Raw genomic sequence first — 21,984 nt, forward strand, 5'->3', positions numbered from 1 at the left:
ATGTTAATAGTTTAAGGTATACAACATAATGATTCAACGATTCTCTTGTGCTGTGCTGACCACAGCCGAGCTACCTCGTGTCGTCATACATACTATTAGAGTATCACTGACTATATTCCCCATGTGCTGGACCTAATAGCCCCATGATTATTCATTCCAGAACTGGAAGCCTGTACCTCCCACTCCTTTTCACCCATTTAGCCCATCCTCCACACCCTCACAATCATCAGTTTGTTCTCTGTATATACATACGAGTCTATTTCTGCTGCTTGTTTGTTTTTTAGATTCCACGTCTAAGTGAGATCATATGGTATTTGTCTTTCTCTTTCTAACTCATTTCACTTAGCACAATACCTTCTGGGTCCATTCAGGTTGTCACACATGGCAAGACTGCATTCTTTTTTATGGCTCAGAAATATTCCATTGTATACATATACCACATCTTCTTTATCCAGTCATCTGTCCCATCTGTAACATGGGTTACTTCCATATCCTGGCCGTTGTAAATAATGCTGTAGTAAACACAGAGGTGGTGTACCTTTCCAAATGAATGCTTCTGTTTTCTTTGGGTAAATACCCATTAATGGAATTACTGGATCATATGGTATTTCTATTTTTAATTTTTTGAAGAACTCCCATACTGTTTTCCACCTGACTGTCCAGTTTACATTCCCACCAGTTGTGCACGAGGTTTTCCTTTTCTCCACATCCTCGCCATCACTTGTTGTTTCTTATCTTTTCTTAAGTTTTTTTTAATGTTTATTTATCTTAGCGTGTGAGCAGGGGAGGGGCAGAGAGAGAGGGAAACACAGAATCATCGGGAGCAGGCTGACGCAGGGCTCAAACTCACTAACCGGGAGATCATGACCTGAGCCAATGTTGGATGCTTAACCGACTGAGCCACCAGGCGCCCCACTTATCTTTTTGATTCTAGCTGTTCTGACGGGTATAAGGTGATATCTCATTGTGGTTTTGATTTGCAATTCTCTGATGGTGCACAGTGATATTGAACATCTTTTTCTTGTGTCTCTTGGCTTAGAAAAATGTCTGTCCATTTTTAATCAGATTATTTGTGTTTTGGTGTTGAGTGGTATAAATTTTTTAGATATTTTGAATATTAAGCCCTTATCAGATATATCATTTGCAAGTATCTTTTGCCAGTTAGTAGGTTGCCTTTTTGGTTTTTTGTTTCTGTCTCTGTGCAAAAGATTTTATCTTGGTGTAGTCCCAATAATTTATTTTTGTTTTTGTTTCCCTTGCCTGAGGAGACCTATCTAGAAAAAGGCTAATGTCAAAGAGATAACTGCCTGTGTTTTCTTCTAGGAGTTTTATGGTTTCTGGTCTCACATTTATTTATTTATTTTTTTTTAATATTTTTATTTATTTCTAGGAGAGAGAGAGAGAGAGAGCTTGAGCAGGGGAGGGTCAGAGAGAGAGGGGAGTCACAGACTGAAACAGGCTCCAGGCTCTGAGCTGGCAGTCAGCACAGAGCCCGACGTGGGGCTCGAACCCACGAACCGCGAGATCATGACCTAAGCGAAAGTCGGACGCTCAACCGACTAAGCCACCCAGGGGCCCCTCTGGTCTCACATTTAGATCATTAATCCATTTTGAGTTTATTTTTGTGTATGGCTAAAAAAAAAGTGGTCCAGTTCTCATTCCTATTTATGTAGCTGTCCAGTTTTCTCAAGATCATTTATTAAAGAGATTATCTTTTCCCCATCGTATATTCTTGCCTCCTTTGTTGCAGATTAATTGACCATATGAGCCTGGATTTATTTCTGGGTTCTCTGTTCTGTTGATATATGTGTCTGTTTTTTTACCGGTACCATATTGTTTTGATTGCTACAGCTTTGTAGTATATCTTGGAATCTGGGATTGTGATTCCTCCAGTTTTATTCTTTCTCAAGATTGCATTGGCTGTTTGGGGTCTTTTGTGGCTCCATAAAAATTTTAGGATTAATTTTGTTTTAGTTCTGTGAAAAGTCTGATGGTATTTTGAAAGGGATTGCATTGAGTCTGTAGGTTGCTTTAGGTTGTGTGGACATTTTAACAATATTAAGTCTTCCAATCCATGGGCATGGAGTATCTTTTCATTTCTTTGTGTTGTCATCAGTTTCTTTCATCAGTGTTTACAGTTTTCAGAGTACAAGGCTCTCACTTCCTTGGTTAAGTTTATTCCTAGGTATTTGATATTTTTGGTGCAGTTGTAAGTAGAATTGTTTTCTTAATTTCCACTTAATTGCTACTTTATTATTAGTGTCTAGACATATAACCAACTTGGTGTATAAATTTTGTATCCTGCAGCTTTACTGGATTCATCTGTTATTTCTGATAGTTTTTTAGTGGAGTCTTTAGGGATTTTTATGTATAACATCATATCATCCTCAAACAATGATGCCTTAACCTCTTCCTTGCCAGTTTGGATGCCCTTTATTTCTTTTTCTTGTCTGTTTGCTGTGGCTAGGACTTCTAGTACTATGTTGAATAAAAGTGGTGTGTGTGGACACCCTTATCTTGTTCCTGATCTCAGAGGAAAAGCTCTGCTTTTCACCATTGCATATGATGTTAGCTGTGGGTTTTTCACATACAGCCTTTATTATATCAAGGTATGTACCCTCTAAATCCACTTTGTTGAGAGTTTTTATCATAAATGGTTTTATCATGAATGTCAAGTGCATTTTCTGCATATATTGAGATCACATGATTTTTATTTTTCATTCTGTCAGTGTGTATATCAGTCACACTGATTTGCAAATATTGAACTATCCTTGCATTCCTAGGATAAATCCCACTTGATTGTGATAAATGATTCTATTAATGTATTGAATTCAGTTTGCTAATACTTTGTTGAGGATTTTTGCATGTATGTTTATCAGGGATAATGGCCTGTAGTTTTCTTTTTTTGTAGTGTCTTTGTCTGGTTTTGGTATCCGGGTAATGCTAACCTTGTAGAATGTAATTGGAAGCTTTCCTTCCCCTTCTGTTTTTTGGAACAGTTTAAGGAAAATAGGTATTAGCTTTTCTTTAAATGTTTGGTAGAATTCACCTGTTCATCCATCCGGTCCTGGACTTTTGTTTCTTGGGAGTTTTTTGATTACTGATTCCATTTCATTACTAGTAATTGGTTTGTTCACATTTTCTGTTTCTTCCTGATTCAGGTTCGGAAGATTGTATGTTTCTAGAAATTTATCCATCTTTTCTAGGTTGCCTAATTTGTTGGCATAGTTTCTTGTAGTAGTCTTTTAATAATCCTTTGTATTTCTGTGGTGTTAGTTGTTGTTTCTCCTTTCATTTCTGATTTTTCTTTACATAGGTCTTCTCTTTTTCTTGGCAAGTCTGGCTTATTAATACTTTTTTTTTTTTTAATATTTTTTTCAGTGTTTTTATTTATTTCTAGGAGAGAGAGACAGCGCGAGCAGGGGAGGGTCAGAGAGAGAGGGAGACACAGAATCTGAAACAGGCTCCAGGCTCTGAACTGGCTGAGAGCACAGAGCCTGACGCGGGGCTCGAACCCACGAACCGCGAGATCGTGACCTAAGCGAAAGTTGGACGCTCAACCGACTAAGCCACCCAGGCGCCCCTATTAATACTTTTTATCTTTTCAAAGAACCAGCTCTTGGTTTCATTTTTTTTCCCTGTTGTTTTTATAGTCTGTTAATTTGTTTATTTCTGCACTGATCTTTATTATTTCCTTCCTTCTCCTAATTTGGGGCTTGGTTTGTTCTTTTTTTTCCTGGTTCATTTAGGTCTAAGGTTAAATTGTTTGAGAGTTTTCTTTGTTTCCTGTATCGTTCTAAATTTCTGTAAGGGAAATTTTGTTTAAGGGATGCTTTTGCTGTATCCCAAAGATTTTGGACCATCGTGTTTTCATTTTCATTTGTCTCCACATACTTTTTAATTTCCTCTTTGGTTTCTTCCCTGAGCCTTGGGTCATTTAGTAGCATGTTTTTTTAGCCTCCACGTGTTTGTGTTTTTTTCCTTGTAACTGATTTCTAGTTTCATATTGTTGTGCTCAGAAAAGATACATCATATGATTTCAACCATAAGTTTAGTGAGGCTTGTTTTGTGGCCTAACATATGATCTATCCTAGATGATGTTCCATGTGCACTTGACAAGGATGTGTTTTCTGTCATTTTTGGATGGAGTGTTGTCTGTATCACTGCTAAGCCCATCTGGCCACTCAGAGACACCGTTTAATTGTTGATTTTCTGCCTGGATGATCTAGCCATTGATATAACCGGGGCGCTGAAGTCCCCCAGTATTATTGTATTATTGTCAGTTTCTCCCTTTATATCTGTTAATATTTGCCTTATGTATTTAGATGCTCCAGTGCCTTATGTATTTAGATGCTCCAGTGCCTAGATGTCTACAATTGTTATATTCTCTTGTTGGATTGAAAACAAATCCTTTTTAAAAGTCTGTCTGAAATGGTGGGTCTATTCCATTGTTCTACACTTAATCCTAAGTACAGATAAAGCTCTAGATAGTTAATGTAATAAATACTCACATTACTTGTGAGTGAAAGTTTATTTTGAATTACTTATAGTCACAAGGGATTATTCTCTTCAGTTTGAGTTAAAACTGTTATGTACACAGGTGCTCAGTTAAAGTGTTTCTGTCATTTAATTTCATATTGTAAAAGCAAACAGGTAAAATTATAGGACTAAAGTTGTAGGCAAATTATTATTCTAGAAAGAGATTTGAAAAACTTCCTGATATAAGATGTGACTTTTGGGTTAAGCCCCTTTCAACCATACCTAAGTTAGGTTAACTTTGCAAAGCCCCTGAATGTGGGGGCTGGTTGTCAGGGGAACCAGCCACGTGACTAGAGGGTTGCAACCTTTAGCCCTACCCCCTGACTTCCGGGGCTGATGGTTAATCAGTTGTGCCTGTGTAAAGGAACCCCCCTAAAAGCCCTAGGCAACCTTCCATGTTGGTGAGCACACTGAGGTGCTGGGGAGGTGGCACACTGATACGTTGCCCTATGCATCTCTTCCATTTGGCTGTTCCTGAGTTATATTCTCTTATTATAAATTGGTAACTTAGTAAGTAAACTGTTTTACTAAGTTCTGTGACCCATTCTTGCAAATTATCAAACTGAGGGAGGGGTCGTGGGAACTCTCAATTTATAGCCAGTTGGAAGGACAGGTGACAACTGAGACTTGCATTTTGGTGTCTGAAGTTGGCGGGGAAACGAGGGCAGCCTTGTGGGATTGAGCCCTTAACCTGGGGGGTCTGGGCTAACTCTAGGCGTTAGTATCCGAATTGTAAATGGTAGGACACCCAGTTGGCACTATAGGAGAATTGGAGAGCTGTATGGTATGGAAAACCCCACACATCTGGTGTCAGAAGTGTTGGTAATGAGCAGAGAAGGGAACAGCAGGTTTTCCTTTAGGGGCCATGATGAAAAGGGTTGAGAAACTGAGCTGAAGGATGTACTCTAAGCAAGAGCTTAGAGAAATGAGAAATCCCCAGGTCCCACTGTCTTCATTATAACAGTCACAGTTTTAGGGAAGTAGGAAGTCGGAAGTCGGAGTTTCCACTGTATGCAGTAAAGGTGTGACTTCCAGTGGTCCAGGAGACAAAGCGGTTAGGACTGCCTTTACCATCGGGCTGTGCTGTTTTAGATCTTTCTTTCCACATCCATTTGCTCACTGCATGACCCCTCCTGCACTGTCTTGCCTTACATTTCCTCCACCTGAAAGGCTGTGACCCCAGAAAAGGGATGTGGATTAAATCTCAGCTGCCTTCTGGTGTTACTCTCCGTCCCTGTCAAAGCTGGTCTCCTGGCTGTGGGGACCTCCCATTTGGGTCTGCCTTAGAGTTTGATATCCCCTTATTAGCATCGGAAAGGAGAGCCTGAGGGTCTACATCTTATGCCAAATGTGACACATTTTAAAAGTTGACTCTTCTTACCCCTTTTTTGGGCTCCCATTGCCTTGTCTTCCCATTGCCTGGTTGCAGAGGACTTTGTTGTCACTGGGTAACTGTGGGAGAGCTACGTAGCCTGTTCAGTAGTGTGCCTGGGCCTTGGGAGGCACTCAGTAAATAGGCCTTGGTTTAAGGGCGGGGAAAAGAAGTTTGTTAGTAGAAGCCTGATGAGTTGTTTTGTTTTTCAGATGAAGTTGTCACATAAGAAGATAGCATTATACCCAGTGTCCTTGTTTAAAATTTCAGTTTAATGTCACCTCAAGGCCCCATCCCATTCATTGGGTCTTTTTACAACAAATATGACTGCTGAGCGAAGGTCAAGGAGGGGAGATATTATGATCTTTTACAGTTACTAATCAGTGAAGGAGGGATTGCACTGAACAAATATTACAGAGTTGTGACTTTGATCCCTCACTGGTAAGCAGTAATTGTAGAGAATTGGATTTCAGAAGCCCTGAGAATTTACCTTTAGTTTACCTATTATAGTTTAATCTCTAGTGATGCAGGTGGGTAAGGATTAAGCGGAATTTTAATAGTGGAAATAACAAGTCTTTCCTTTGATAGTTTTCTGTGTTCCCATTATAAATAAAATGAATTAGGGGTGCCTGGGTGGCTCAGTTGGTTGAGTGTCCGACTTCAGCTCAGATTATGACCTTGCGGCTCATGAGTTTGAGCCCTGCATCGGGCTCTGTGCTGACAGCTCAGAGCCTGGAGCCTGCTTCCGATTCTGCGTCTCCTCTCTCTGCCCCTCCCTCACTCACGCTCTGTCTCTCTCTCAAAAATAAACATTAAAAAAAATGTTTTTAAATAAATGAAAAGAGTTAATCATCTATCAATGTGTGATCCCCTGAATTTACTTGGTAACAAGATACCAAAGTAGAAATCCTAGATTCCAGTTTAAGAAACCATTTGCAACTGGTGTACAGAGCAGTGTCAAGAAATAAGTACCAAAAACCCAAGGTCTGTCTGGCTACCTGATACTTAGCCTACTCTCTCGAGAAAGTAGATGGCTAATGCCTTTAGTATAATTTTTTTTTTTTAAAGAGAGGGTAAAAAATGATCATATAAAAATTTAACCATTAAATTTAATGTTAGCAGAAAATAAAACAACATCAAGTTAATGAGAGGAAGAGTGGTAAACAGAGGGATCTAGGGAGCATGTCTCTGCCTCAGTCATCTTAGGAAAATGGCATCATGTCTCTGGACCCCACTTTCCTCATCTCTAGGCTAGGGTAGAATTATACCAACAGTACATTCTGTGGACCTGCATTCCTGGAGTCAGAGTGAGTCACTCCTCTTTTTATCCCATGCCTCATATAGTGGAACTTTTGAAGGAATGGTTTGAATAATCTCTTAACACTTGTCTAACTGCGTTAGGAATGTTGTGGTCGAAAATAAAATAAATAGCTGTCTGTTCATGTGTGCATGTGCACCGGTGTGTGTGCACGCGTGCGTGTGTGTATGTGTGTGTATGGAAGGCATAACTTAGTGGAAGAGGTTGTGTTGTAAGAGAACAAGGGGAAGAGGGCATTGTGAACAATTAGAGAAGATGGAAGGGAAGAAATGAGTCAAATGATGAGACTGTGGTTTAAAAGAAACCACCCCCCAAATTGTCCATAAGCAAATGCATGGTGGGGATCCCTTCAGGTTAGGCACCTGGAGGCCCGGCAGGCCCCCCCTGTGGCCACTACACAAAACATCTTTGGGAGTGTTCCTTTCGTATTCTTTCTAGAGCTGGTTAGGAACTACGTAAGCAAAGTGCTCTTTTTCTTACCTGTAATATCTTGTTTTATTGCTCTTATGATGCCCCACACTCAGTTCTGAACAATTTTTGACTTGATTCTAAACACTCCTTTGAGGATTTTCACGAGTGTGCTTCAGGCTCTGGAGACACGACTCTACGGCGGAGCCCCGATTGGAATTACTGTAAAGCTTTCCCTTTACACCTTTGAAAAAGACGGTACTTATTCTGATGTTCAGTGCAGTTTGTTAAGCAGCCGTGCGTGCGCACGCATCGGGAAGAGGGCCAGGAGGACGTATGCCAAAGCCCTGCCTGGCGTCTTCCATGGTTTCGTTTTCTTCTTAATGCTCTTCTCTACTTCCTGAATTTTCTACCGTGAACATTTCGTTTACAGTCGGGAAAAAGGGAAAAAGCACAGCCTGGTTCCTTTCTGGTCATGTTCATCGTGTCTCCGAGTATTGGCAGAAACAGTTCTGCACTCAGGAGCAGGTGCCCAGGCGTCAGAGGGAGAGCACAGATCCTCTGTCGTGGACTCAAAAGCCAGTGGTGCCGCCAGCCACAGAGTGTTGTCTTTTCAAGCAATAGTTCATTAAAAGAGAATAAATCTGTTCTTCTAATTCTTTTGCGATTTCAGAATCATTCATTTCATTATGTCAAGCAGAAGTGGAATGTGATAGGGGCGCCTGGGTGGCTCAATTGGTTAAGTGTCCGACTTTGGCTCAGGTCATGATCTCACGGTTCGTGAGTTCGAGCCCCACGTCGGGCTCTGTACTGACAGCTTGGAGCTTGGAACCTGCCTCGGATTCTGTGTCCCTCACACTCTCTGCCCTTCCTCCACTCATACTCTGTCTCTCTCTCTCTCAAAAATAAACTTTAAAAAAATTATTTTTAATGTGATAAAGATGTGTAGGCTTATTTCACAAATACTAGTGAAATCATTTTTGATGGAGTACTTGCTTAAAATAAGTGTTCATGGTGTGATTTAAAAACATTAAAAAAGAGGTGCAGCTTCTGTATGGAAGCTGAAATATCTTAGTTGTGGTGGAAGCGTGGTCACATGTATCACCTGGTAGAAAAGAAAATAGTTTGTAGGAAGAGGTGGGTGTAAACAAAACTTAAACTATGGGGAAGACTTGAACTTCTAAAGATGATGCCAACTAATTACTGCTTTAAAGAAATAAAAGCTGAATATGAATACAGAAAAAATAGAAGAGGTCATCTAAGACATTTTTGGGGTGTAGTCATGGAAATCCTCAATATTGTTGCTGTGTTGTATAGAAATTTGAAGTAAAAACCTCCCTAGAATTTCCCTTTGGGCCCAAGTTTTCAGTTCTGTAATTGTCTCAGGGAATGGAAGTCACAATTGCTGTGTGAAGTACATGTTATGTTTCTATAAAAATTCTGTGCTTTTATTTTTTTCATGTTTTTGTTTTACTTTTGAGAGAGAGAGAGATAGAGACAGAGCATGGGCGGGGGAAGGGCAGAGAGAGAGGAAGACACAGAATCCGAAGGAAGGCCCCAGGCTCTGAGCTATTGGCACAGAGCCCAACGTGGGGCTCGAACTCACAAACTGTGAGATCATGACCTGCGCTGAAGGTGGACGCTCAACCAACTGAGCCACCCAGGTGCCCCCAAAATCCTGTGCTTTTAGGTTTATGAAGAGAAACCCTAGCAATGTCATCTATATGAAATCATCTGGAAACTTCTTCTTAATAAAGTAAACAAATCAAAGCTCCTCCCCAAAGCACGTGAAATCTTTATTCTCGAGGTCGTAGCTTTGTTTCTGACACTTGTACAAGAATCCCGTGCTAATGACCAGCACCACTGGAGTTTTTCATGACTCTCTTTTTTAAAATCTAGTATTCCACAGGTGCCCACTTAGCAGTCTAAAATGGAATTAGATGGCTTTTAGGACCAGAGTTTAATATACTTTCTGTGCCTTCCAGAATAATTGATTTTACACCATTAACAACTTCCCTTTTCTGTAGCTCTCAAGCTCCAGAAGAATCAGTTCAGTAGCGGATTAATTTATTCCTTCCTAGTCAAGTATTTTGTGGCATCAATAAAACGAGAGATGCAAAAGCCAATTTCAACAGCTACCTGCTAAAGAAATAAATTCTTCTTAATAGGGATGATATTTCCATGCCCTGAGTCCTGGGGAGAAAAATCTGGCAAACAAGAAAAGATTTATGTAATCCTTTCCTATGAGAATGGTTTTACAGTGGGTGCACACAGGCAGAGTTTTGCTAAACACGTTTTGAACTAGGCAGAACTGAGAGTTTTTTTAAAGCCGTAGGTGGATAAAATACCATTCAAGTTTTTCTGAGCCACATTAGTGTGCGAGCAGTCTGCTTTGGATAAACAAGAATGAATTGTTTTTTTCTAATCATGACGATTGTTGTGTTTCTGATCTCCTTAAAATACAAGCAGGGGACATGGTGAACTCTCTTGTCAGTTGACCAGTTTCTCCATTGTTTATAAGAAAATTCTGAGCAAAAGTCCTTCCAGCTTATTATAATTAGCCTGAAACCTGATTATAAACTCATAGTCGTCCGTCTGTGAACCTTAAAAGGATTAGGAAATTTCAGGCTCTTGTTTTTCTATTCAGTAATTTTTTTTAAAAGCCCAGCTAATTCAAAGCTACTGTCAGAGAGGCTAAAAAGTACCTCTTCAAAAAATCATAAACTTCTAGGGCAGAAGGGACCTTAACAACCATGGGTATAGCACTTCTCTTACATTATGGATCAAAAAATTGAGACACAGAAAGATTCATTAATTTGTCCAGCATCATATCACATTGGGAAGCAGAGCCAGGAATGAAATCCAGGCTTTCTGACCTGGAGCCCAGTTCTCTTCCTCCCATTCAGACTTTCTCATGATTTGCAGGGATGAGTCTGGCTCTTCTAACTCCATCCTAGACCCCCCTTCTTGAAGGCAGCCACTATAAAGAATGAGGGACGTTGGGGTGTCTGGGTGGCTCAGTCGGGTAAGTGTCCAACTTTGGCTCAGGTCATGATCTCACAGTTTGTGAGTTCGAGCCCTGTGTCCGGCTCTGTGATGACAGCTCAGGGCCTGGAGCCTGCTTTGGATTTCTCTCTCTCAAAAATAAATAAAACATTAAAAAAAAAAAAAAAAAAGAACGATGGACTTTACGCAGACTGTTTTGATCGAATAACATGCCTAAGCTGACACAACATTGCCTTACTCTTCATGGATTGCAGCCTGGCCGGCCAAGTTTAGGTGATGCCCAACAGGAAAACCATAATCCGTGGCATTAGAACAGGGAGAGATGTGTGAACTGCATTTGAAGATTACTCCAAGCGCACTGTATTTCCAGGAATAGAGGTGAGGGCTCTCTTACAGCAAGCAGTGCCCTGTTACTCAGACACTGTCTTGTGTACAAAGAGCCCGGGGTCTCCTGTCAGAGCTCCACGACATGGAATATCCCTGTCACAGCCCTGAACTGCACACAGCTGCTTTAAAATCTATAGCACTCTGGCCAAAAAGAAAGAATTCTGCTGATGTTTAAACAAACATCCCACGCTCTGTGAAGCCATCGGCCTGAGGCACCACGTGGATTCTACTGTTGGCCGCTGCGCCTCCACTGCGCACCTTGGTGACACCTTAGTGCTTGGTCCTCGCATGGGAGGCACGCGAGCGTTTGGCCTTGCATGTCCCTGGCAGAGTGCGGGAGCTAGGTGAGGAGGTACAAGGGGTCCTGGGAGTACACGGGCTTTGGGGTGCGGCGTGAGAAAAGCACCAGGCCCTGGAAGCTGCCCAGCGCCGCCCGGGTCCCGCGGCCCCCAGCGGGCGGCAGGCAGGCTGCCCACGTGGCCGGAGGCCTGCCCGGGAAAGGCTCAGGCCTCCGCGAGCATGCGCAGTCGTTCTGGTTTCGAAGGCCCGAGACGGCACGTGGTTCTCTGTTGTTAGCACCTCCGTGTGACTGCCTGACAACAGGTTTCTCCCGATGGGGGTAGGGCCTAGGAATTTATAGATGGTTTAAAGAGCCGAAAATGGGTTCAAGGAAGGGACAGAGAGAAGAAAGGCAAGGGGAAGGAAGTTCTTTTTTTTTTTTTTAATGTTTGTTTATTTTTGAGAGAGAGAAACAGAGTGTGAGGGGGGTAGGGGCAGGGAGGGGGAGAGAGAAACAGAGTGTGAGTGGGGTAGGGGCAGAGAGAGCGAGGGAGATACAGAATCCAAAGCAGGTTCCCGGCTCTGAGCTGTCAGCACAGAGCCCGATGTGGGGCTCGAACTCGGGAACGGTGGGGTCATGGCCTGAGCTGAAGTCCGGCACTTAACCGACTGAGCCGCCCAGGCACCCCGTGGAAGTCATATTTTGGACAACTATACCGTAAGTTGGATTGTGGGTGTCACCTTCTACTCTAAGGTAGTGATTTTTTACTCCCCTCAAACTTCCCTGATCCTGAGGTTCTCCTGGAGTGCTTGTGAAAAGTCGGGCTTCCAGGGCACCTGGCTGGCTGGGTGGGAAGAGCATGCGACTCTTGATCTCAGGGTCCATTCTTGATCCTGGGCTCAAGGAGTTCAAGCCTCACCTTGGGTGTAGCGATCACTAAAAATAAATAAACTTAAAAATACTGAAAGTTCAGCTTCCTTGGCGTCCACCCCTGAAATTCCGCCTCAGTGGGTCTGAGGTAGGGCCCTTGAATACCAGGATAGTTTTAATAGGTATTCCAGGTGATTCTGAGGAAACTGTGATCTGGGCTGGTGCTGTCATCATTTCTAGATGTTCTGCTCCAGATTTGTCTTCCACTGTAAGTTCAGACATTATGAGTATAGGGAGGCCTTATCCATTACAAAATGAAAGCTTTATTTTTAAAAGCATGCATGTTCCTTTTCATATGATAAAAATGCCTTTGTGTTGATTTCTTGTGTTTCTGAACATAGGAAACACTGTTTGAAACACTGCCATATTGGTTCATAGTGACTAGGAGAACCTGAGTGCTGTTAACCTTTGCAAAAGAACCACTGAGTGGCCTTTGTTGTGGTTGCCCTGCCATTAAATTTGGCCTGGACCTGTGTCTGTGAGTTTTAAAAATTATTCAGAATCAGAGAGTGTAGTCATCATTAGTGACTATTTTTTAAGAAGCTTTTATTCCAAAACAATTCATATTTTCAAATAACAAGTATAAAGAAAATGCAAGCACGAGTCCAGGCATTAAGATCTATAAATTCCTCACGTTGTCTTATAGTAACATTTTTTTTTATAGTTAGAACTTTTAGAATGAGGAAGTAGTCACTGTTCCTTCGTCAAGGTCATTTTCACACTCTAAAATGTAAATAACAAACGTCTGTGACTGGATTGTTTTCTTTTCAGATAGGAACCAAGGCTTTAACCTTCTCAGCTCACTGGCTGGAGCAAACCATAGCATGGGGTCAGCAGAGATGCGTCACTCAGAGGTAAAGATTTTTCCTGGATCCTTTGGTTTTAATTTCTCCTTGTCATTATGAGCCCTTATACCATCTGTCACTTTTTCCTTTCCATTTAAGAGGCAGCAGAAAATAGTAACACAAGGATAAAGAGAGAATCTGAAACAATCCTCTTGGGCCCAGTGTCTGTTGAGGGAAGGCTAGTTCAGCATTAAAGCAGTAAGCCCTTTCAGCGCAATCGCAATTTCGGCCACCCCGTGGGGTTGTTTGGCTTGCGTACTTTACAAAATGTGCTAGGATTTCCTTGAGACATAAAGTTGCCTCCAGATCTTTATAAAGTAAAATTGATGGCTCTTTCTCAGTACTTCCCATGTATGAGGCCCTGTACAAATCTGAGGCAGGGTCTCTGTCCTCAGTGAAGTTCCGAGTTTGACTTCAACCCTGTGCCCTCAAGGTCTTTGGTCTAGGTGTGCCTTGGTCAGCATGCCAGAACCAAGAGCAAATGACACAGTGTCCTACGGTCTTTCTAGGCAACTTCATCATTCTTGAGCTCTTTGAGATATGCTTACGTTCATATTTGCATTTTGATTAAAACCTGTCTCTTAAAGCACACAAAAAAGCCATGTTTTAATAGCTGGTAGTAGAATCCTAATACTTTCTAGTTTTTCCTTGACGGAAAACACTCAGAGTTAGTGAATTTTTAGCCTCTGTTGTTTTTTGTTGTTTTTTTTTTTAATGTGACATCGATCCTTCGTCCATCTCTCCTGGTCTCTAGCTCCCATTATTGCTTCTCTAGAGCCAACTGAGGAGTTGTGAGCCTTTTTTGGCTTTAGTTCCGAAATAGCCTACAATTAAATTGCGACTCGTGTGTATTTCCCTCAACAGCAGCCCCGTTTGCCAGCAGCAGCGAGGACTGAATCTCTCTTGGATCGTCGGGGCGCTGCATCTAACACAACAGACGCCCAGGCTGATAGCATCGTGGGTAAGTTCCTCATTTGGCTGCCAGGAGACAGCTCTGAGGAACTTGGACTAGTTACGGGACATACAGCATCGAGGGGGAAATTGACTTTGAAGATAAACAAGGGAAGAAAGTGGATCGTGTACCCCAGTGAACGTGACCCTGGTGGACGACTGACAGCAAAGGAGGGAGAATCACTACATAAGCGATCCATGGGTACCGTTTTCTCGCCGATTCTCTTAGCAGGATCCTTGATTCAGATCATCTTAGCTGAGACCGACAGAACCAGGTGGCGAAACAGCTTTCTGTCTCCATATTCCAGTTTTTTCACAGTATTTAACAGTTGGCAGAATCGATGGTAACAAGAATAATACAACTTTATAAGCCCCTTTCACATCCTTTTAAAGTTCTTTTATATCTACTTTCCTGTGTCGGGTAATGAAGTTCGACAGAGAAGTTATTTTATGGAGATGAAGCTGAGGCTCAGAGCAGTTTGATAATTTGTCCAAAGGCATGTAACAAGAGGGTCCTGGAACTGAAACTCGAATCCAGTCTGCTGTCCAAAAGCCCTGGAACGTAGTTGACGCTAACTGTAAATGTTCTCTTGTTGGGGAACTGCGGACACCTCTACTTTCTCTTAATGCCACGGAGGGTCTGTGTGCAGTCTTTAAAACTGTTTCTGATTAGAAGATAGTCCAGTAGAAAACTTAAGTGTTTGGTAGGAGAAACATATTAAGGAGGAAAAATTACATTTGATCTCTTTTCTCTCTCATATATTCAGCCTTCTCTTCTATTGGTTTAAATAGAAGTTGGGTCCCTCCTATTGGTTTAAAAAATTTTTTTTTCATGTTTACTTATTTTTGAGAGAGAGAAAGCAAGCAAGCATGGTGGGGAGGGGCAGAGAGAGAGAGGAAGACACAGAATCTGAAGCAGGGTCCAGGGGCTCTGAGCTGTCAGCACAGAGCCCGACACGGGGCTTGAACTCGGGAACAGTGAGGTCATGACCTCGGCCAAAGTCAGACGCTTAACCAACTGAGCTATCCAGGCGCCCCTCTCCTATTGTTTTTAGATGTACTAAAGTCTCTACCATGAAAAAAACCCAGTAACCACACTGAAGAGGTAGGGAAGACCAGAACTAGCCTGAATAACATGGGGAAACCGCGTTCTGACTAAATACCATAAGGCTAAAAACAGAACTGAACAGAAATAGTGAACTCTGCCTAATACATTTGATTCTCACAGGGGCACAGTTTAGAAATTCTGACACTCTCTATATTTTAGATGTATCAGGGTTGAAAAAATAAGAAAATACAGATAATGAGAGCTAGGTTTCTCATGTCGGAGAAAGAAGTCACACACAAAGAAAGGAGAAGGCAAGGATGAACCCTTTGGCGCTGGGCTGGAACTGAAGGTGTTAGCATGACCGTGTACTTTATGCTCCACTTCCACTCTGCGGTGGAGCAATAGAGAGAGACATGTGTGTGCATCCTACCTCTTTCCACCCAGGGGGCCTGGAAGCAACATACTCTAATAGCAGTGGGCACCCTTAGCAGTTAAATTTTTTTTAGTATTTATTTATTTTTGAGAGAGAGAGAGAGAAAGAGAGTGGGGGAGAGGCAGAGAGAAAGGGAAACACAGAATCCAAAGCAGACTCCCGGCTCTGAGCTGTCAGCACAGAGCCCGACATGGGGCTTGAACTCACAAAATGCGAGGTCGTGACCTGAGCTGAAGTCGAATGCTCAACTGACTGAGCCACCCAGGCGCCTCAACACCCTAGCATTTAGATCTTGGTTTTTAAATACCATCCTCCAACAAAAGGATCCAGGGTCACTTGGAGAAGTGATTGATTCCAGGGTTGGGGACAGGAAAAATGTAGGATGAACCTAGAGCCATCTCGTGGAGCCAGAACCTAAGGAGGTACTCAGGGGAGGAAAAAAAAGGGAACATGTTGAAAGGGCACTGGAATCAACCTGAAAGAGCTTCCTGTGGCTCACCCTGGAACAATTTGAACAGCAAATAAGAATTTAGTAGGGGCGCCCTGGGGGCTCAGTCCGTTAAGTGCCCGACTTCAGCTCAGGTCATGATCTCACGGTTCATGGGTTCGAGTCCCACGTTGGGCTCTGTGCTGACGGCTCAGAGCCTGGAGCCTGTTTCAGATTCTGTGTCTCCCTCTCTCTCTGCCCCTCCCCGACTCATGCTCTGTCTCTCTCTCTCAATAAGCAAACATCAAAAAACAATTTTTTTTTAATGAATTTAGTATTGGGCTGTAATCCATAGAATAAATATCTCTGAATCCATACTAGTAAAGGAAATAACTGAACAAAGAAATAACCAGGGAAGAAAGGGCAGTTCTTCCTTACGGAAGAATTCTGATAAATATAGAAGGAATGAAGGAAAGAAAAATCATATTAGTCACACACCACAGTAATAATAGTTGTTGTGGCCAAGAGCCACTGATGAACATTAAACTTAGTAGATGAAAGTTTGAGAAAAGACATGACACTTGCATATTCCACAGTATCTTTCCCAAAATATTTATTTATTACAAAGAGGATAATAGTTAACTTCCCGCTGGAGAAACCCAGCGGATACCACTTTTACCCTCACCAGTAAGAAGAAACACTGACATACCTGCCCCAGATAGGAGGCACTGAAAGAGCACATCACTTTTGTGGTCTTCTTGCTAAAATAGCCTCAGCCTAATAAAACATCAGACAAACCCAAATTGAGGGACATTGCACAAAATAACTGATGAGTACTCTTCAAAAGTGTCAAAGTCCTGAAAGATGACAGAAGTCTAAAGGAACTGTCACACTTTGAAGAAGACTTAAAGAGATCTGACAGCTGAATTCTGTGTAAGATCCTGGAACAGGAAATTAGTGGGAAAACTGACAAGGTTTGAATGAAGTCTGTAGTTAATAGTACTTTACCGTTAGGAACTCCTTGACATCCATAATTGTCCTTCAGTGATAGACGATGTTAATGCTGGGGGAGGAAGACAGAACTTACTATTTTTGCAGCTTTTTGGTATTCGTGAAATTATTTCAAAAGTAAAGGAAAAAAAGGCAAAACCAAGCCAACAAAGGTAGAACACCTGTCAGCCCCGCGGCTCCCTCCTCTCTTTACTGAACTTCTTTCCATTCCTCACCTACCTCACCTCTTCAGCTCTGGCCCCCATTTGCCGCTGAAAAAGCTCACCAGCGACCTCCATGCCACTAACTTTAGTAGAATTCTCCAGACCTCATCTTAACCTCTTGGCATCTTCAGTATTGTGGATCGGTTCCCTTTTGAAACATTTTTTCTGGCTCACCCCACACATTTCCTGGTTTCCTTCCCATTTCTCTGGTTATTCCTTGTCTTTCTCTCATAGATGACCCTCCTTTACCAGCCTTCACGCACCGCCGCCCCTCAGCACTTATCTCAACTCCTCTGCCAGATCTGTATTTAAGCGTGAAGTGGTTCTGCCCATGCTTGGTTACCACGCGTACACACATAAATCCCAGATTGTTATCTCCAGCCCCGTGTGTCAACTGCCCACATGAAAAGTCCGCTGGAATTTGTCCAGGGCAAATTTATTAAACAAATTGCATTTTTAACACCACATTCTCTGTATGGCACTGTAGTCGATGTAAAGACTTATTAGCAGGTGCCCTTGTCTGCAAGCAGCTGACAGCCTAAAAGTGTAGAGACAAGCCTTGCAATGTGATGCTTAAAGTCATGGGCTTGGGGCCCTGGGCAGCTGGCTTCCAGTCATGGCTCTGTCAGTAGTGGTGAGGTGACCTAGAGTAACTTGTTTAGCCTCCATGGGCCTCGGTTTCCCCTTCTGTAAAAGAAAATTCTTCCTAACAGTGCTGTTGCAAAAATGAAAGGGAATTACATAAATTAAGGCACTCAGTGATGTAGACACAAGGTGTCCTCTCTCCCGCACCATAGTGGTATTTCAGTAGGGATGGGGAGAGGTCAGAATACAAAGTAGCGTATGCCAGTGCCAAGGCAGTTCTCGAAACACTAAGTATGAAATGAAATCTAGGGAAGGAGACTTGTGATCTAGGGATGCCTAGGGAAGACATCGTAGATGTGGTTGGCCTGGAGTGGAAAATGAGGAAGAACTCTGATTCAAAATAAATTTTGATGAAGAGGTAACAGGCTGTGGTGGAAACCATAAAGGCTTTGTAGTAATAGTTAGGATTTGGCTCTACCACTGTAATTTCACACGAGTTCGTTTTCTCCTAGCTTTCTCCCTGTGTAAATTGCAGACATTGAGGTCTGTCCTGAGCACCTGATATGGTGGTTGTCAGTAATAGATGCGGAAATATTTGTTGTACAGGAAGATACAGCATACGTTCCAGACGCTTCCTGTTGATCAGTGCACCTCAGTGGAGAGTGCGGCCTTTAGAGTTGGAAACACCTAAGTCTGAATCCGAGCTCACACTAGCTGTGACCTTGGAGCCAGTCACTTCACCTCAGAGCTCTAGTTTTCTCATCCCTAAAATGAAGCCGTATTCTCTGCCTCAGTGTAATGCTGTAAGGCTAGAATGTGCTGTTCCTCATTCGCGAAGGCCCACAAGCAGCCAGGCAGGCAGAAACCCCGTAAGCAGAAAAGCTGGGGCCCATGGGCTGCTCATCTGGGGATGAGCCCATCAAAGCTAGGACTGATTGCCTTATGTGCGTAGTTAGCACATACGTAAGTGATACATGGCAACTAATGTGACAAATCCTTTTTTCAGATCCCATGTTAGATCTGGATATTCAAGAATTAGCCAGTCTTACCACTGGCGGAGGAGATTTGGAGAACTTTGAGAGATTATTTTCAAAGTTAAAGGAAATGAAAGGTAATTGGATTTGTGGTGTCTGCCACGTTCCCATCACGGTGCTCCTCTGTTTTATACGGTAGGATTTTGTTTGGTAACCGCTGATTGGGTTCCATGCTCTGGTCTCAGCCGTGTGGAGAGCCTTGGCTCCTGGGGGCCCATGTCATCTTCTGTTGGTAGAAACTCCCCGGGGAAAAGTTTCCTCTTTCTTCACTCTCTTTCCTCTTACTTGCCCTTCTTCTCTTGCCTCTCTCGGTTTCTTTCAGTGTGTCTCATTAACCTGGAATCCGTAAGCTCCCTGCCAGTTTACTCACATCACCCCCATCTGGAAAATCGGGAAGACTTAAAGTCCCTCACAGCCGTAATGACTACGCCATAAGCATTTGTCTTTGAATCCCACCTCCCATCTTCTAGTGTTAGAGCATCCGTACACTCCAGACTCTCCTGTGCTTTTGTATGAATTTCTTAAGATATATTTTCCCCCTAGACAAGGCGGCGACGCTTCCTCACGAGCAAAGAAAGTTGCATGCGGAAAAGGTGAGACAATCAGGTATTTATTATCTATAAAAGGTCCGGTGCTGTTATTATGCACCACCCTTGTTGACTTCTGTGTTTTACTTAGTGTGAACTTTTCATTGGATGTTAACTTGGAACACATTGAATGTTTACACTGTCATAATATAATTGCTGTAGTCAAACCAGAGTTTTTCAAATGTATGTTGAGTGGCATGGGACTTTCATTGAGACTCCGGATGTTTGCCTTCCTAACTGTTGGGCTGGAAAACTCCTAGCTGTTTTGTTTTGTTATTACCAACGCAACGCATGCTCTTGGCAGGAAACGTATGTGGTTTATGGTATTTCATTGTATGAATGTGTCCTGATTTATCCATTTCCCTTTTGGATGTGGCAGCCATGTGCATTTTTTGCTTCTGTAAATGGTGAAGCTGTGTATAACCTTACACACCCTTCACCTTTGTATGTAACTCTGATTTTATCCTTAGTATGCATTTCTAGAAGTCGAAAAGTCCTGGGCAGGGTATTCAAGGGTTTCCATACATGTTGCTGGAGGGCGGGGGGGCAAGGATAGCATTTTAGGTCTTGATCAGTTCAGCATATTGACTGACGCATGATACAAGGTGAAATGTAGCTGTTGCCTAAAACGCGTTGCCTGCTTCTCTCCACAGGTGGCCAAAGCCTTCTGGATGGCAATTGGGGGAGACAGAGATGAAATTGAAGGCCTTTCATCTGATGAAGAGCACTAAATCGTTTGTGCTAGGGCATCACTGCCTGAGAGCCTTCCCTGCCCCGCCCAGTTCCGTTCTGCCGAACTTCCCATCGTTGCGTTGGCCACCTGACTTAGTTCTAGGTCTCCTTAATTTTAGTTTTTAGTAGCGGAGAGTAGGGGTGTCCTCTCTCCATAGATTTTAAGCGAGTGAGGAGTGAGAATTTTTGAAATATGCTTTTTCTAGGAACAGGAGTGAGACGAGGCCCCGAGGCACCTGTGATTGGCCCAGGTTGGAGAAGGAGGCCGCCACTCCATTCCCAGGCCACCTTTTCTGTGCCGTCCCCTGTGGCCACACTCGATCACGGCACATCAGGAGCTGGTGCCCCTTTTCCATGAGCTTCTGGATTTTCTGCTTTCGGGGAGCTTCCTGCCCTGAGCTGTGTTGCTTTTGACGGGAGGCGAGGAAGCCGCCGCAGGTTCCATGTGTGCCATAGCGTATAGGTGGGGGCAGAGTCCGGGGCCCTCAGGTTAGTCTCTAGCTGAAAACTGCTGCTGGGCATTTTGTTGGTAATAGAGTGTCCTGGCTCATGCTAGAAGCTGTGGAAGAACCAGGGCGAATTCTTAGACTGTAACAGATGAGGCAAAGCAAACCCATTTCCAAGTCGCTTTGGTTGGGGGAGGCAGGGAGGTGAGTGGGGTGGGGGAGGTGAGAGGAAGAAACTTAAGGAATTCCGTATCCGGGCCAGCGAAACAGCATACAGGGCTTTCGCACTAGTATAACCATGAAGAAGCTCTTCTTCCTGAGAGCTCTTAAGACGTCAGAGCTGTGCCCTCACACTATATGCCCTCAAAACAGGGCGGTTCCCCTCCTTCTCTCTGGGAACCAAATAGGTCACTGCCAAAATAGTAACACCGAGGGGTGGGCGGGACGAGAAAGGATGTGAAAGGCCAGGCAACCAATACCTGAGGACCTGGTGTTAACTGCAGGCCTGAGGGGGCCAGCCCTAGGGGCGCCGCTCCCCAAAGGGATCGTCTCCAAAGGAAGAGTGGGAAATACGGTAAATATTCCTATTTCTGGTTTTGTAGACACTTTGTAATGCACGCCACCAGCCTGCACTGCCGAGGTCCCTGCCGTGGCTCTGGACTGGTGCGGGGTCGTGCCGGCACGCGGGCCAAGAGCCGCCTCTGGCCTCGTGTGCACCGTGAACTCCTTAGGTCGCCAGCAGAAACAAGTCTCCGACCCCTCTGCGCACCGCGTGAAGGAGTGGCAGCAGGAGTGGAGTGCTCCAGTTCGGGCCCGGGGCAGCCATGGAGGGGGGAAGGTTCGGTGACGGGAGCGGGCAGGGAAGGGCCGTGACCGGCAACACTGGCACTTACCTTGCTTGGTGACTTGTTTTTCCTCCTCCTCCTCCTCCTCCTTTTTTTTTTTTTTTTTTAAAGTATTCTGAAGGTCTTTGAGACTCTAGTTGATCCTTATTCCATCATTGTTTCTTTGATGTGACTGCATTAGCCACTAAGAATGTAAGGGAAGTTGGCTCTGGGGTTGCACAATGAAAGGCAGAATGTTTTTTTTTAAAACACGGAGGGTTCCAGAAAATACATCAGGTGACATGGTTAGGGAAGACGGACTTGAAAAAGCCGTGAGTGTGATTTTGTGGATTAAACGAAGCCAGGTGATTAAAATATCATTTATTTATAAAGTCTGCTAATGTGTATCATGGTTTTGTTTTCTTAGTAGGAAATATGATGGGGGAAGCCTCACTTCACATGGGGCATAAATAGTGAATAATCGGTGAGTTTGCCAGACTCACAGGTACGTGGAATCTACATCGCATATGTGTAATATCACCTCACCTTGAGACCTCAGCTTTCTGGGGCTGTTGGCCCCTGCCAGGGCACAGGGGGATAAAGAGATGCAGTGATTGC

At 43.4% G+C, this 21,984-nt stretch overlaps 1 protein-coding gene across 2 annotated transcripts in view; it reads left to right on the top strand.

Moving 5' to 3' along the window:
* The window catches only part of AAGAB (alpha and gamma adaptin binding protein), a 53,009-nt gene extending 31,246 nt beyond the window's left edge, over positions 1-21,763 (top strand). For both annotated transcript variants that reach the window (XM_077746739.1, XM_077746731.1), the window contains 5 exons: positions 13,012-13,094; positions 13,950-14,046; positions 18,750-18,854; positions 19,321-19,370; positions 20,018-21,763. In XM_077746739.1, coding sequence (XP_077602865.1) covers positions 13,012-13,094; positions 13,950-14,046; positions 18,750-18,854; positions 19,321-19,370; positions 20,018-20,095 — 413 coding nt within the window. In that variant the 3' untranslated portion in view covers positions 20,096-21,763. The remainder of the gene's footprint in view (positions 1-13,011; positions 13,095-13,949; positions 14,047-18,749; positions 18,855-19,320; positions 19,371-20,017) is intronic.
* Positions 21,764-21,984: the final 221 nt, after the last annotated feature.

The sequence above is a fragment of the Crocuta crocuta genome, unplaced genomic scaffold (assembly GCF_008692635.1).
Source record: "Crocuta crocuta isolate KB4526 unplaced genomic scaffold, BGI_CrCroc_1.0 scaffold130, whole genome shotgun sequence".
NCBI classification, from domain to species: Eukaryota; Metazoa; Chordata; class Mammalia; order Carnivora; family Hyaenidae; genus Crocuta; species Crocuta crocuta.